The sequence below is a fragment of the Apodemus sylvaticus genome, chromosome 2 (assembly GCF_947179515.1).
Source record: "Apodemus sylvaticus chromosome 2, mApoSyl1.1, whole genome shotgun sequence".
In the NCBI taxonomy this organism is placed as follows: Eukaryota; Metazoa; Chordata; class Mammalia; order Rodentia; family Muridae; genus Apodemus; species Apodemus sylvaticus.
Genome location: NC_067473.1, coordinates 122,804,414 through 122,821,039, shown reverse-complemented (window position 1 = coordinate 122,821,039; position 16,626 = coordinate 122,804,414). Strand labels below are relative to the sequence as shown.

The 16,626-nt window shown below is 44.8% G+C and overlaps 1 protein-coding gene across 1 annotated transcript in view; it reads right to left on the bottom strand.

Annotated features, from left to right (window-relative positions):
- C2H3orf20 (chromosome 2 C3orf20 homolog) overlaps positions 1 to 2,806 on the bottom strand; it is a 42,603-nt gene extending 39,797 nt beyond the window's left edge. Inside the window, 3 exon segments of the mRNA XM_052172617.1 lie at positions 108 to 224; positions 918 to 1,058; positions 2,142 to 2,806. Of these exon segments, the coding sequence (XP_052028577.1) occupies positions 108 to 224; positions 918 to 1,058; positions 2,142 to 2,622 (739 nt within the window). The 5' untranslated portion in view covers positions 2,623 to 2,806.
- Positions 2,807 to 16,626: the final 13,820 nt, after the last annotated feature.

Sequence of the window (16,626 nt, the reverse complement as noted above, 5' to 3'; positions counted from 1 at the left end):
AACTCTGATGCTGCGACTAGATGCGCTGCAGCTCTGCAGTGCTAATGAGGACCCCCGTGTCACAGGCTGCTGAATCTCTGTGGCTGGAGATGCTACTTTTCCCTCACCTTTCTTCCTGCTTTCCTTTCCTGTGGAGAGGGAGAAGCTCAGACAGGCTGTGGAAGTCTGGTAGACCAGCTGGTAAGGTGTGTTCACTCCCATAGCAGAAATGTTCATGGAGGATTCTAGGGAAGAAGTGTGAGTCTTCTTTACCATACTTAAAACTTCAGTTAAATTACAAAAATGTAAAGTATTCTCTTTTAAACAGTGGGCCAGCTGCTCCAAAGTTGTCTGCAGTCATAAACCAACCATGAAGTCTTGTAAGAAAAGAACCCATTTTGCTGCTCACTATGAAACCGTATCTGCATGGACCATAATTTGTCTTCATTGTTGGACAGTTGTTTCTAATCTTTCTGTCTCTCCAAAAGATTCTGTAACAAGCATCCCTGTCGGACTGTTTGTCCTTGTGGAGCTGAGTTGTGGCTCTCATTGGGATTCCCATACACCACAAACAGGTGAACTCAGACACAGGGTGCCAGGATCCACAGCAGTCTGAGGAGTGACTTCATCACTGTGACAACTTTACCATCCATTAGACTAAAGGGTTACTCTGCAACCAACTGGACATTTTAAAACCTTGAGGAAAGACTGCTAAAATGCATACCCTGAGAAGGGCCCGAGGGGCTAGACTGTGAGTTGTGAGGTGCAGACATTTCCACCAACAAACAAGCAGGCTGCCCTCCGCCAGAGGCTCTTGAACTCTCCTTGCCAGCAGCACAGCATCTAGAGCTGCTCCAGCGCCTCCACCCTTGGGAGCTTTGGCTTTCCTATCACCTTGTTGGCGTGTTTGCACTTCTTCTTTACAGGAGGACACCCACCTTTCCCCAGCTGTGCCGTGCTGAGGCAGCTTTTCCCAATAGTGCCCGTCAGGCAGTCAAAGGCCATCTCCTTTGCATTGAGATGGAGGAGCTGGCTGGCCTCCACAAAGCGCTTGGTGATATCCAGAGGATTGGCACCTGCTGAAGGAATAAGCAAAGATGTGTTTTCCTCCTGGCATAGACGACTCTTCCAGAAAAAAGGCCTTTACAAATGGCCCAGGAAATAAGGGTGAAGACTTACTCCTGATGTACGGATGAGGAGCTCCTGATATTCACTCTTGGGTGGACAGAGTTTAAGATCCAGCAGGCAGCACCTTGCTCCCAGCCAACCCACTTACCTGCCCTCCTGCTCCTCTACTCCTGCCCACCCCAGTGCCCCTACCTGTCCCCTGCCCACCCCAGTCCCCCTACCTGCCCCCTGCCTGCCCCAGTCCCCCCCTACCTGCCCCCTGCCTGCCCCAGTCCCCCTGCCTGCCCACAGCTGAGCACTGAGGACTCCAGGAGGCTGCTGCTGGCGATGTCTTAGGTTCTTTACCAGCCCTAGAATGAACCTCAGTTTCTGAGGCACTGGACTCTTAGAATTCCTTTAGCATTGGTTGAGCCAGACTTCACTCATAAATGCCATGTTTCCACTCATCAGTGAAGCTCTGCTCACCTCTGCACATCACCCCAAGCTCTCTCTTCAGCACTGCTCACCTCTCACTGCCACCACTGCTGCTAACTTTTGAATGGACCCCCCAGAGATGGGGGACTGGAAGGGAGGGTGGGAGAGCAGGGGAAAGGGAGTACTGGGTAGGGAAGAGGGAGGTGCACTTCTTGCAGTGATTAGTGGCCACCCCTCCATTCCCAGAGCATACTTATAAGTATTCCTTATCCCAAGACTGAGAACCAAAAGGGTATGGGGTTTGGAGGAAGTTGGTGTTTTGAAATGTCTTCTTGTACATTCTGAGATTATATGGAGATAGGACTCAAAAGACATGGAATTCTCTGATGCTTCCTGTATACCCTGTATGTTGATTGAATATTGTCTTACATGCAAATTATAACACACTGTCAGCAGTGGAATATTCCATTGTGGTATCATATGGGCACTCAATATCCTTCAGACCACAGAATATTTTAGGTTATGTATGCCAAACTCATAACTGTTGGGGTACTTGTACACACACACACACACCCTACCTACCTGTGTAGAAACAGAGAGGAATCTGTGAGCAGTCTTACCAGATGCAGACTCCACCATGGCCTTCATCTTCAGGGAAAGCAGCTCTGTCAACAGATGAATGGATTGCCGCTGGAACTTGTGCAGGGTATCTTGGCCATTGGGCGGGATCGGTTGAGTAGAGGTGGAGGTGGGGGGCTTGGGCTTGGCCCCACCAGTGGCTGAGTGCAGTCGTGGAGGTGGTGGGGCAGGTGGGGGCTGCTTCTTCTGCATGGGGAGGACCTGCACTGGGATCACTTCTGCAAGCACCACTGTAGGAGTTCCAATGGAGATCACCAGATCCTGAATCTCAGATGCAGTGGGTACTGCAGGGTCGCTGATGAGCTCCTCCCAGGTGAATTCAAAAATATTCCGAATGCCTTTTGGGATGGAAATGCCCGCGTTGCGGCAAATAATGAGGAGTTTGGAGACGTGAGCCAGCAGTTTGGGGGCTGTGGCTGAGTACTGCAGGTACAGTTCTCGGTTACTTTTGACCTGGTTCATGTCGTCTGGGCAAGCATACTGCTAGGTGACACTGTCCATCTCCAAGGAGAGGGACACTCAGCTGTAAAGACTCAGCACTCTGACACGTGAAGAGATGGGTCAGAAGCTTTTACCTACAGAGACGTCTTGGAGAAAGACAGAGTACACATGCAGAAATCACCCTCGAAGGTCACTGGATCATCAGTTTCTGTCTCACAAGGATAAGAAGGTTGCTGGTCATCCTTTCATGGCAGGATAAAGCATTGCTCCCCTCCCTCATCTTCCCAGGAACAGCAATGTGAGTGAGATACACTGGGACAGGCCTGCTCCTAAGGATGGGTCCAGAAAAGTTCCAGAGAGGGCAACAGAAACTGAGTATCTAAGCTAGAATAGGAACCTTGGGAGCTAGATGAACCAAAGGGCCAGGGCAAGGAGGGAAGTCTCACCATGCCTTTTGTAGTTAGCGACCTGAGGGTGAAAGATCTGCCTGTGGTCTACTGACAAAAGCCTGTGAAAACAAAAGGATGCCAGAGACGAGGAACATAGGAGCCCCTGGTCACACAGCTGCGATGGGCATCTGATTACTCGACATGCCCAGACTAGGCCAGACAGAAAAGCCTGGAGGACAATGCAATCCCACAGTTCAAAATCTGATACCATAGGCTGCATCCCACCAAGCCAATGAGACTGACAATTGGAAATGCACTGTTAGAAAGAAACCATTGACTGGAAGATGTATCACAACAGCAGAGATGTTACAGTGTGGAAAATGTATACCTTTACATTAGTTTACTGCGGGAAGCATTTTCCCTCTTTAACAGAGCTGTTCAAGGTTTCTCAGAGTTCAAGTCAACACTGGGGGGCCTTGAATTTAGCAGATAACACGTTTATGAAAAGATTCATTTTTTGGTATACAAATCCTTCTGAATCTTATGCTATACAAGAAAGATGCCTGATTGCTGATTTCTGAGGGCCTTCATGAGGACGTGAGCCTCTACAGAAGGGCAATGTGCAGGAGTGCCCATTGACTTTCTTTGCTCTCGTGGCCTTTCCAGCATCTTCCTTCAGTGCTGGCTCATCTGACATCTATCCAGGAGCCAATCCAGCATCTTTACTGTGATGTCAACCACAAGAGCAGAGGGCAGGCTGCTGGCTGCATCCTGTCGCCAGCCTTGGCAGTAGGTGCAGCTATCCAGCCATCTCTTTTTCCACTTTCCATCCTGTCTACCACTTTTCCAAACAGGCAATTCTCCTTGCCTTTTCAAGCTCTGACCTTGGGAACCACTCCCAAGGTCACCATTCCAGGACAGTTCCTGTAAGCAGAGCTTACACTGAAGGCCCAGGGTACTCCTCCAAGACTTTTGCTGATGAGGAACCAGAGCCCTAGATGGGGAGATGTCTGTCCCTAGATTCAAAGCATGGAGACTTCTGCACATACTATACCACTTTCCCCGGCTTTTGAGCTATCTATCTTTGCCTATCTATCAGGAACAAAGTTCCCAAACAATGAGAGTCCCATAGGACAAAACTAACATTCTACAGGCTTGGAGACAAAGTGGCTTCCTGTGTCTATTTGCTGGCCTCTGGCATTGCCATTTCTCAGCTTTGCAGACACAGAAAAATAGATTTGTTCTGTAATGATGAGTCTACAGAACAAAGACCCCATTCAGAATCTCTGGCAGCAAGGCACCAAGCCAGTGAGGTCTGACCCTAATTGTACAGGGCAGATGATGATGACAATGACGATATTTCTTCCCCATCACCCCTACCACCTCCCCCTCTTCCCCCTCTTCCCTCTCCTCCCCCTCTTCTCCCTCCTCCTCATTCAGTCAGTACTCAAATGAAGAAAAGAAGACGATGAAGCAGTCCCTGATATTGTTCAATGTTAACTATTTGGAAACGTCTCCGCCATCCTCCTAACTAGTTCCTACCATTTGAGGTTAATTATGAAGACATACCATACAAATAGAGAAATGTATATATGCGTGGTTATGTGCAGATGTATGTGTATGTGCATGCAAGCACGGAAAGGCTAGTGGTCAATCTTAAGTATTGTTCCTCAAAAGCCACACACCTTGTTTTTTTCTTAGGGGGACCTGGGAGTCACTTGCAGGCTTGACCAGATGATTAGTGAGCCCCAGAATCTGTCTCTCCCCAGTTCTGGAATTATACTACTGACTACAAAACACACTACCACACATGGCAAACATGGTACTGAGTATTGCTCTGGGTCCTCATGCTTCACAGGAAGATATCAACTGAGCTATCTCTAAATAGCCCAGATTTGACTGCTCTGGACATTTAATGTGAATGGAATCATGAATTATGTGGTCCTTCTTGTCCTCTGAGGAGCTATTGGCACTCGATGGCTACTAGAGGAGGAAGTCATGTTTGTCTGAGGATATGGCCACTGGTATGTTTCACATGTATTGTACCAGTTGGACCCAAACCCATGCACAACTGCACTAATTGATCTTGGTGGGAATAGTGGTTTAAATGAGAAATGTCCCAAGCTCATTCATGTATTTGAACACTTGGTTCTGAATCATGGAACCTTTAGGAGGTACAGACTTGCTGGCAGAAGTATCATGGGTCTCTCTCTCTCTCTCTCTCTCTCTCTCTCTCTCTCTCTCTCTCTCTCTCTCTCTCTCTCTCTCTCTCTCTCTCTCTCTCCCCCATCTGCTTTAGATATATAGAGATATAATCAGTCAGTTTTCTGTTCCTGCTTTTCCTGGATGCATACTTGGGTTTCCCTCTGGAACTCTAAGCCAAAATAAACTCTTGCTTCTTTAAGTTGCTTATGGTTATGGTATTTTATCACAGAAATGGAAAAGTAGCTAATATAGTGAACTTTAAAAGCAAAAAAGGAAAAGACATGAGGTTGCCAGGTGAAAAGATTAGGGAAATTCAGGGAAGGTTAGTGGGAAGAAATTGGGCTGAGTGGTATGATCAAAATACATTGTATGCATGAGTGAAATTCTCAGAAAAAAATATAATTATATATGTGATCCTTTGTGATGGTTTGTTATGATGCTTTTAAATTTTATCCATAATAGACTAGGCATGGTGGCATACATATTTAATTCTAGCAATCTGGGAGGCAGAAGCAGCCATGGCTATACAAAAAACCGTTGCCTCAAATTTTTGTTTTGGTTTTATTTTGTTTTGTTTTGCTCATAAGCTGGAGACATGAACCAGCAGTTTAGAGTGACCCAGGTTCAGTTCCAATGGTAGCTCACAGCTATCTCTAACTCCAGACCCAGGGTATCAGGCCCCTCTTCTGACCTCTTCTGGCCTCTTTTGGCACTGCACAGAGATGCACAGACATATATGCAGACAAAACACCCACCTACAAAAAAATTGATTTGTAAAAATGTGCCCATGTGGCAGCATACATAAATGCCTTTTGGATGTTATTGCTGTTTGTTGACACAGTCTCACTTTTGCTCTGGATTTCCTGAAACTATGTAGACCAAATGGTCTCAGTACTCCCTGAGAGCCAACTGTCTCTACCTCCTGAGTACTGGGGTTAAAGGCATGTGTCATGGGGTTGGAGGAAAGGCCCAGTAGTTAAAAGCACTGGCTTCTCTTCCAGAGGACCCTACCTCAATTCCCAGTACCAACATGGCGGCTCACAGCCATCTATAACTCAGTTCCAGGGGATCTGATGCCCTCCTCTAGCCTTAAAAGCATCAGGCATACATGTGATACATAAACATATATGCAGACAAAACATCCATACTCAAAATTAAAAAGCATGTAACACCACACCAACCCTTGTTTTTCATCTTATCATTTTGTTTGTGCGTGCATATGTGTGTGTGTGTGTGACATGCATATGAAGGTGAGAGGAGTGTGTAAAGTTGACCCTCTCCTATCTTTACATGGGTTCAAAGGATTGAACTCAAGTTACTAAACTTACACATCAAGTACTTCACCTGTGAGCTCTGTTGCTAACCCTTGTGTGTGTGTGTGTGTGGCAGGGGGACATGTGTGGGAGAGTATGTGTGTGTGTGTGTGTGTGTGTGTGTGTGTAAGTGGAGGCTACAGGCCAGTTTTCAGTGACTCTCTAGATCATTCTACATTTCACATTTTTTTCAGACAAGGTTTTTCACCAAAGCTATCACGCTACATTGATTGGTGAATGAACATTAAAGTCTCTCCCAGTCCCCATCACTCCTTCACATCACACTGGGGCTGTAGCTGTGCCAGGCAGGAGTGATAGGGAGCAGAACCCAGTTCCTCTTTACTTACACTTTATTGATTGAGCCATCTCCACAGGGCTCAATGTCTGCCTTTCTGAAGAACTCCCAGACTTTACAAAAGCAGTGACTTTGCTTCACAGTCACCAGCAGTGTTATGGAGATCCCAATTTCTATATGTCCTTATGAACAGTCTTGTCACTATTGTTTTGATCTGGTGAATGTGAAGTTAGTGATTTGATTACAATCCCATGTCTCTAATGACATTAAACTCTTTTTCGCATGCTAATCAGGTATTTTTTAAACTTGGGAACATCATCTACTCAGATCTAAAGGCCATTTTTTTTAAAAAGGTTATTTTAATTAAATGCATAGATATTATATCTCTTCAAAATTTATATAAAAATGAATGTCTTACTACACTGTACCTATAAGATGAAGACAAAGCTGTTGGGAAGAGGACCTTGAGACTTATCTTTAAAGGAGGCTGCTTTTAAGGGAAAAAACACTTCTCAGTGACTGCGCTGCTCATGTGACTTGCCTGAATAGATGAGATGGGTATATCTCTAGCAGCCATTCTGAACCACGAGGTTACCTTGAAAAAGGAAGTCATAAGCTAGGGGTAGTCATACAGAACAATAGAATCGAGACTCCTGATAACACTGTGGAATCCCATACTATCTTTTTACCTGTCTCCAAACTTCCCTCACATGGGAAGATGGGCCCTTTGCTTCTTGTGTCTACAAGCCCCTTCTTCATGCAAATCTCTATTCTTGCCATCAAATGTTATTTCTGAGTAGCCATTTTAGGTCCTCCCGGCTTTCCTCTTTGTCCACCTAATTTGATTCTGCATTCACTTTTCCAGGATTGAGAGATGAGTCTTGCCCTTGAGAAACTTGATGTTGAAAGAATGAAATGACAGTGGCTTACAATAGGAATCGCTACCAAAAAAGTGTGTAAAGGCCATGGACATCTATATTAGTTATGTTTCTATTGTTGTGACAAATGTCGTGAGCAAGACGACTTATGGAGGGAAGGGCTTCTGTTGGTTTATGGTTCAGGAAGATTAGGATCACTGTCACAGAGTGGAAACATGGGCAGCAGGAAAGGATGGTGGCAGGACTGCTGAGCGGTCACCTTCTAAACTCCAGGCAGCACGCAGAGAGCAAACTCAAAAGGGCTCAAGTCTTTAAGCTCCCCAAACCTGTGACATTCCTCCTAAGCCTCACCAAAACAGTGCCACAAACTGGGGGCCAAGTACTCAAAGACCTGAGACTATAAAGGGACATCTATTGTTCAAAGCTACCATATTCCACTCCCTAGCCCCCAGTCTCATGGCCTTTATATAATGCAAAACAATCGGCCTAACTTCTAAAGTCCCTGTAGTCTTTCAGTCCCAACACTTCTTAAAAGTCCAAAGTTTACTGAGACTCAAGGCAATCTCTTTTGTGTTAACCCCCTATGAAGTTAAAAAAAATTATATATGTCCAAAACACAATGGCATAGATGTTCATTACTGTTTCAAGTAGGATGACTGGGGGCATAGTGAAAAAATACTGGATCAAAGCAAGACCAAAACTCAGCAGGACAAACTCCAAATCCTGTAGCTCCAATGTTTGATTTCAGAGTTTAGATGGTTACATCTCTCTGGCTCTGGACATTTCTCTCAGGCTGGTTCTACTCCCTCTGGCAGATGTCTCTGATATCTCAACATATTGAGGTCTCTGGTATAATATAAACTTCGCTTCCACAGCTTCACACAATTGCCTTTCATAAGGGATTCCCCTGCTATGTGCCTGGCTTCAGCAGCTCTCTGAAACCTCTTACCTAGTGTATCCTTCTCGCCTCTAAAGCAAGCGCCACATGGACAACCCCCAAATCCAGTTCCCAGCATTGAATGAACCCTGGTCCCACTGAATCACACTTGCTGTGCCTTTGGTTTAATGCTCCTTTCTAGAAGCAGAGAATTCCCCATGCCCCTTCTTTTCACAAGTTGGAAGTTTAGCTAGATGAGTTCTCTGAGGGCACCCTTCCCTTTACTACTGATCAGACCTCTCTTTAATTTCCCTTATCTCTTTCAGCACAAGACTTGTCTGCAACATTCAGTTTCCTGTTTAGGAAAATATAGTTTTCTTCTCAAACTACATTTTATATTTCTTTCTGCCTCACTTGCTCTTCTTCACTGCCTATGATTACTACCAACTATGCAACAGAGTCAATAGTAGGCTGTCTTAAAAATCTCCTCTGCCGCTGAGAAAGAAATTAGGGAAATGACACCCTTCACAATAGCTACAATAAAGTACCTTGGGGTGACTCTTACCAAACATGTGAAAGCTCTGTATGACAAGAACTTCAAGACTCTGAAGAAGAAAATAGAAGACCTCAAAAAATGGAAAAAATCCCATCGGCAGGATTAATATAGTTAAAATGGCCATTTTGCCAAAAGCAATATACAGAGTCAACGCAATACCCATCAAAATCCCAACTCAATTCTTCATAGAGTTAGAAAGAGCAATTCTCAAATACATCTGGAATAACAAAAAACCCAAGATAGCTAAAACTATTCTCAACAAAAGAAATTCTGGGGGAATCAGTATCCTTGACCTCAAGCAATACTACCAAGCAACAGTGTTAAAAACTGCATGGTATAGGTAGAGTGACAGGCAGGCAGATCAATGGAACAGGATTGTAGATCCAGAAATGAACCCACACACCTATGACCACTTGATTCTCGACAAAGGGGCTGAAAACATCCAATGGAAAAAAGATAGCCTTTTCAACAAATGGTGCTGGTTCAACTGGAGGTCGGCATGCTGAAGAATGAGAATTGATCCATCCTTGTCTCCTTGTACTAAGCTCAACTCCAAATGGATCAAGGACCTCCACATAAAGCCAGACACTCTGAAGCTAATAGAAAAGAAACTGGGGAAGACCCTTGAGGACATCAGTACAGGGGGAAAGTTTCTGAACAGACCACCAATAACATATGCTCTAAGATCAAGAATTGACCCTATTAAAAATTAGGGTACAGAGTTAAACAAAGAATTCTCACCTGAAGAACTTCGGATGGTGGAGAAACATCTTAAAAAATGCTCAACTTCATTAGTCATCAGGGAAATGCAAATCAAAACAACCCTGAGATTTCACCTTACACCAGTCAGAATGGCTAAGATTAAAAACTCAGGAGACAGCAGGTGTTGGTGAGGATGTGGAGAAAGAAGACACTCCTCCACTGCTGGGGGGCGGGGGGGGGGGGGTTGCAAATTGGTACAACCACTCTGGAAATCAGTCTGGCGGTTCCTCAAAAAAATGGGCACGTCACTTCCGAAAGATCCTGCTATACCACTCCTGGGCATATACCCAGAGGATTCCCCAGCATGTAATAAGGATATATGCTCCACTATGTTCATAGCAGCCCTATTTATAATAGCCAGAAGCTGGAAAGAACCCAGGTATCCCTCAACAGAAAAATGGATGCAAAAAATGTGGTATATATACACAATGGAGTACTATTCAGCCATTAGAAACAATGAATTCACGAAATTCTTAGGCAAATGGATGGAGCTGGAAAACATCATACTAAATGAGGTAACCCAGTCTCAAAAGATCAATCATGGTATGCACTAATAAGTGGATATTAGCCTGGAAAACTGGAATACCCAAAACATAATCCACACATCAAATGAGGTACAAGAAGAACAGAGGAGTGGCCCCTGGTTCTGGAAAGACTCAGTGTAGCAGTATAAGGCAAAGCCAGAACAGGGAAGTGGGAAGGGGTGGGTGGGAGAACAGGGGGAGGGAAGGGGGCTTATGTGACTTTCGGGGAGTGGGGGGCCAGAAAAGGGGAAATCATTTGAAATGTAAATAAAAAATATATCGAATAAAAAAAAACAGTAAAAAAAAAAAAAGAAAAAATATCTCCTCTGCCACCAAAGAAATTAGTCCATTGCTTTTAAGTTCAGTCTCACACAGGTTCTTAGAAAAGCAGTCACATTTTTGCCCAAATATCACAATAACAGTCTCTAGTACACTTGCTGATATGGTTCCCCTCTGAAACCTCTTATGTTGAGTCTCCTCAATCCATGCAGCTCTCAACATTGTCTTCAAAGCTCCAACTAGGATGGCCCATTAAACTCTGCTTAAAGTGTTCAACTGCTTTTCTAGTCTAAAGCTTCACAATTTTTCACATTCCTCAAAACAGACAAAACAGCATGGTCAGGTCTGTCACTGCAACACCCAACTCCTGGTACTTGTTACTTTTCTACTGCTGTGATAAAATTCCATGACCAAGGGAATGTATGGAGGAAAGGGTTTACTTGGGTTTAAGGCTCCAGAGAGAGAAGCACGGCCACGGGGAAACGCGGCAGAAGGCAGGCATGGCAACAGGATGGCTTTCAGCCTGAATTTCAGTTTTCAAGCTGCAAGCAAAGAGAAAATTCAAAATGGTGCAAGTCTTTAAGCTCTCAAAACCTGCCTCTGTGACATACCTCCTCTAGTAAGGACATACTGAAGCATGCATGTGCACATGTATGCACACACAAAAGCACACAGATACACACAGTGTACAAACTGAGGACCAAGTATTTAAATGCCAGAGCATATAGAGGGATATCTATCATTCAAACCACCATTTGCTGGTTTTGATGAAAAACATCAAAAGGAGGCAGACCAGAGGGTGGTCCTGAAGCTAAGAAGTTACCAAGCAGATGGAGGGGGTGTGGGGGGGGGGACACAGAGCCCTCTGAGGAATAGTATGGCACAGTGGGCACAGTGGGCCTGAGGAAGCCAGAGGAAACAGGATCATGCCTGCTTAATCAAAGCCTGTAGTTACTAGATAGGCAAATGCAGCATTGACATGGGCACATGACAGATGGCACCCTCAACACTGGACCCTTCAGGTCTTAAGTTGAAATGTCCCTTCATTTGGTGACATCATATTTGTCACAGCCATGGCAGTGTAGTGCAGCATATTGCTCCTATTTTTGTGATACTGGTATGAACAGGCCCACCTTCAACCCACCCCACCCACCCAACATATGAGAAGGGGCAAATTTTGGCTGAGATTTAAATGGAGAGAGGACACATTTCCTCCCCTGTAGTGGTACTGAGCCAAGAGCAAAGTTGGGCAAGTGCTGAGTACTCAAGACCAGAAGGAAAGCAGGCATCCCAGGTCATCTGACCATGCTTCTCTAGTTTCTGGTTCCCTCTAGTTTTGGTCAGAAATACTTCTATAAGGGTCTGATGTGTAGAAGGCAGTTTGTGTGACTGCCCTGAGACTAAGCATGGCTTCTGATAATGGAACAGAAATGCTCATCCCTGCTGTCCTCTGAGCTGCTTGGCATATAAGGTGGTATCTGGAGAGGTGCTAGAGAATTCTCCAGCAGGCAGGAAAGCAGGCCACACAGCGAAGTGCATCTTAGCATACATGATGAGGGCCAGGATGCATCCTGTTCCACCCTGAAATACCAAGGCTCAACAGGAAACCCTGGTAATGCAGTCCTGGCCCCTCTAGAGGGGACATTCGCGGCAGGGTCGACAGGCCCCACTGAGATGGATTTCCTGAAAGGATCGATCAAGAATGTCTTTCCATGTCAGTGAGTGATGCCACTTCTCAGTGATACTCGAGGGGACATTTCAAAGGCAGAGGGAAGGTGGCAGTGTGAGATAACAGTTTAAATCAATCTAAAAGGTACCCTGGCTGGTCCTTTCCTACCATGTCTGAATGCTGACCTGTGCTTTTGTTTCTGTTATTTTGATGAACTACTAGGCAGCAACTAAAAATAACTGAGCAAACCAGCCACATGTGATGTAAGGTAATGGGACATTACACTGCACTGACCAGTGTTCCCTGGAAATTTAAACCAGCATCCACAGAGCTAGAGAAAGACTTAACAGTACAGATTTTCTGTGCTAGAAAACAAGAAGCCCAATGCTCTGCACAACTTAAGAGTACCTGTAACCTGGGAGGCCAGGTGGTGAGCAGAGCAGGGTCTTTTCACGAAGCCTCAAGCCACAGTGGTTGCTGAAGTGGGGAAAGAGTGAAGCAAGTAGGGAAGGAACAGGTGGACACCGCGGTCCAGCTCAGAGAAGCTTAATGCTAATAGTGTACAAGACACAGAACAAAGCACAGCCTGGGGGAATGCTTGAAACCAGGCCACGATGACAACAGCATGTGGGCTTTGGGAGCCAAGGAAAACAAGACAGTTAGAAATGGATTTAAATGAAAAAGGAAGAAGGGAGGAAGAAAAGAAGGGAGGGGGAAAGGGAAGGAGGTAGAAGACAAGGAAAGAGGGAGAGGGAAAAAGAGAGGGGGGTATTTAAACTGATCGTGGAAAGGAACTAAGACTCTGACTACTATGTGTGGACACTCATTTTCTGTATACACACATGTGCAGCCTGGATATAAAGAACCACTGCAGAGTGCCAATGCTCTGCTGCTAGACGTTGGGGTTCAGTTTCTTTTTAATGTAATTATTTTTGAGAGCACATATCACACTGTGTAGCCCTGGCTGAACTGGAACTCACCATCTAGACCGTGGGAGCCTCAGAGACCTGCTGAGATTAAAGGTATGCACTGCCAACCTGAGCAAAGGGCACGGGTTTGTGTAAAAACATGGCTTCGCCCGAACATCTTGACATTCCAGTTTCCTAAACATTACCACAGCTACACTGAGCCCTCAACCAATACACATGAACCACTCTTCCAACACGAAGGCAGACACCATCAGCCCCCACCAGCCGCACGAGTCCTCACAGCCACATTAGTCTCCTCTCACCATTTTCAAGCCAACAAATCATTTTCAATTATTATCACTCACCTTGGCTCTGTAGCATTTTATGTGAACAGTCTGGCATATAACTGACTCAGCTTGCCTTACTGGCTCAAAAGGAAACTTGAGCCACATATGGTGTGGCTATCCTGTTGTGTTAACTGTAAAGACCAGTACCCACCCCTGTTCCAGATTCTAAATTCTACTACCTCATCTGTATGTCACAACCAGACCAGCTGACCAGCGACCCAGGGGAATGACCTCTGGCAATGTGTGGCTAAGCGCAGCAGGCATCGAATGTGTATGGGTCAAATACTCTCCTCGGGGAACTCTGCAGGCCGGCAGAATTGATGCAGTACACCAATTCAAAGGAACTGCGCCAAAGCATACACGGCCCAGAGGAGGGGCTACAATGAAAACAAGGAACTCAAAGCAGTCTTTTCCCAAATGGTTTGCTCTGCTCTCCAGACATTCAGAGAATACATGAGGACATTCTCCTGTAGGCTTAACCACCTCCAATTCAGACACAGTCATTAGGTCTTGGATGTGCATCTGGGAGAAATTGGCTTGCCAATCTTTGTTCATTAATGGGATGATAATGTACAGGGACCACAAAGCCAAGCAAGTGGTTATTTGGAGCAGTCCTGAACACAAGTTAGCACAACAAAAGAATTAAACGTCAATTTCACTGATTTAAATTTAAAACTTGGTGGGAAAGGGGGCAGGTGGCTGAGTAAAGGTGCTGAGCAAGCTAAGTGTGAGCCAGGAATTAGCCCATGTCAAGGTGGAACAGGAACACCAACTCTACGACGTTGTCCTCTGACCCCCACATGTGTGCTGACACCAGACAGAGATACACACAGTAACAAAATGTTGAACTTACAAGTTAAAACGAGCTGTGGCTCAGTGACAGCTCACTTGACAAGTATGTGCAAGGCAAACCTGACCCTCAAAAAACACACCACCAAAAATTCTTAAATTTAAAACTTCACTCAATTCAATTATCAGAAGATTTAAATGTTTGGGACAACCTGGGTATGAATTTAGTACTTTTCAACTGTTTTATGACATCTAAATACAGATAAAAGTCTATCTGATGAAAAATGAGTCTGCAAACTCAGTTAAATTGTGGGATACCGTGCACTCTAGGACTTCATATAAAAAAATGCTCAAGTGTGGCTTAGTAGTTATTAGTGTTTGGTACTTTTGAAGAGGACTCTGTTCCTAACACTCACATGGCAGCTCTACTTGTAACTCCAGTTCCAGGAGATGGCACCTTCTTCTGCTCTCTGAGGGCATCAGGTACACACATGACACACACATACATGCAGGCTTTCACACATAATATAAAAACAAAAGCAGGTGCGATGGTACATGTAGAGAGCCTTATTGAGGTGCCATGCCACTTGGCAGGAACTTGACATCAACCAATGTGAAGTTCTCCCAGCCTTTGAGCCGGAACCCCTGTGTTAGCCATAATCCCCTCCACCTAGGGTGGAATGCTCAGACCAAGGTGAAGCCCATTGTTTTTCAAGGACCTGCAGTTTCCTGAGAAACACTAGCCACCTGTGGAGCAACTGAACCAGTTCTGCTGAGAAGCTTCTGGCTCTTTGGGGAAGGGTTTTCCCCTGCTTATATATTTGGAGTTCTTCATTAAACTTTGAGACCTTGAACATCAATATTGTCTTGGTCTTCATCTCTTTTTGCCACCTTCCCATACATCCCCAGCTTCCCTTCCAGGTAACCCGTTCCATGTAACTGCGGGCAGTTACAGGTACACACTGTTACTCCCAGCACTTGGGAGGCAGAAATAGACTGATCTCTGAGTTTGTTGTCAGCCTGGTTTACACAGCAAGTTTCAAGACAGCCAGGGATTATACAATATACAGAGATCCTGAATATATGTGTGTGTGTGTGTGTATATATATATATATGTATATGTATATGTGTGTATATATATATATATATATATATATATATATATATATATATATATAAAGTTTTTCAAAAAGCAAAGTACCTCTTGATGGTTTCTGTATCTTAAATGTATACTGAGATGTTCTGAATACACTAGGTTCAATAGAAAAAAATTATATGGTTCTAACAAAGTTGAAAATGGCCTAGAAATGTAGTTCAGTAGGTAGAATGTTTACCTAACATGCAAAAATAGCCTTGGGTTAGATACCCAGCAAGCACACACCTGCAATCCTAACACTCTGGGGATAGAGGTGCACATAGGAGGATCAGAAATTCAGGCCTGACACTTCAGCCTCCTGTGGCTATCCATCCATCCACACTGTGCTCAAGGTGCTGAGAACAAGTGACGGCTGAGCACACATTCCTCAAGGCTCAGGAACATCAGGAAAGGGAATAGGTAGCCAAAGCTGGAGGACAGAGGACGGAGAAGTGCCCTCTTCAGGGCACAGCATGGCCATTGCACACGACACAGCACACTAGCTACAACTGCCTACACGGCCTACAAAAGACTGCCTATCAAGGAGCAATCACTGAAGAAGAGTTCAGGGGCCCTATCCCTCCCTGCTGAACAATTGGTTGGGATGGATTCTGAAGGAAAGGCAGTCATTGTCTAGGTCCCAGTAGATAGATCACAGATAGTCTCAGATAAAAATCAGTAGATCACAAGACAACAAAATGAAAAGATGGAGGAGAAAAGGACTTGTGGGGAAGTTGACAAGGTGGAAGCAGATCCGAGGAAGAGGGTAAAGGGAAGGGAAACAATACATTATGTACATGCATGTACGAAAACGATCAAAGAATGAACTACCAAATGTTCAATCTCTGCTACATATCAAGTTTGAGCTACATGAAACTGTCTCCCCAAATAGGAAAGAAACAAAATGATTGCATCCCTATGAAGCCAATATGGTGTTAGTGCATGGATCTGAACTGAGGACTCTGCTGCCATCTGCTGGACACCCTGGCATGAAACTGGTCCATGAAAATCAAGTTTCTGAAGCAGATTGTAAGCTTATCAGAGGGACCGAAACATAAAGATACAGCTGGATCTGTATCTTATACAGAACTTTTAACTG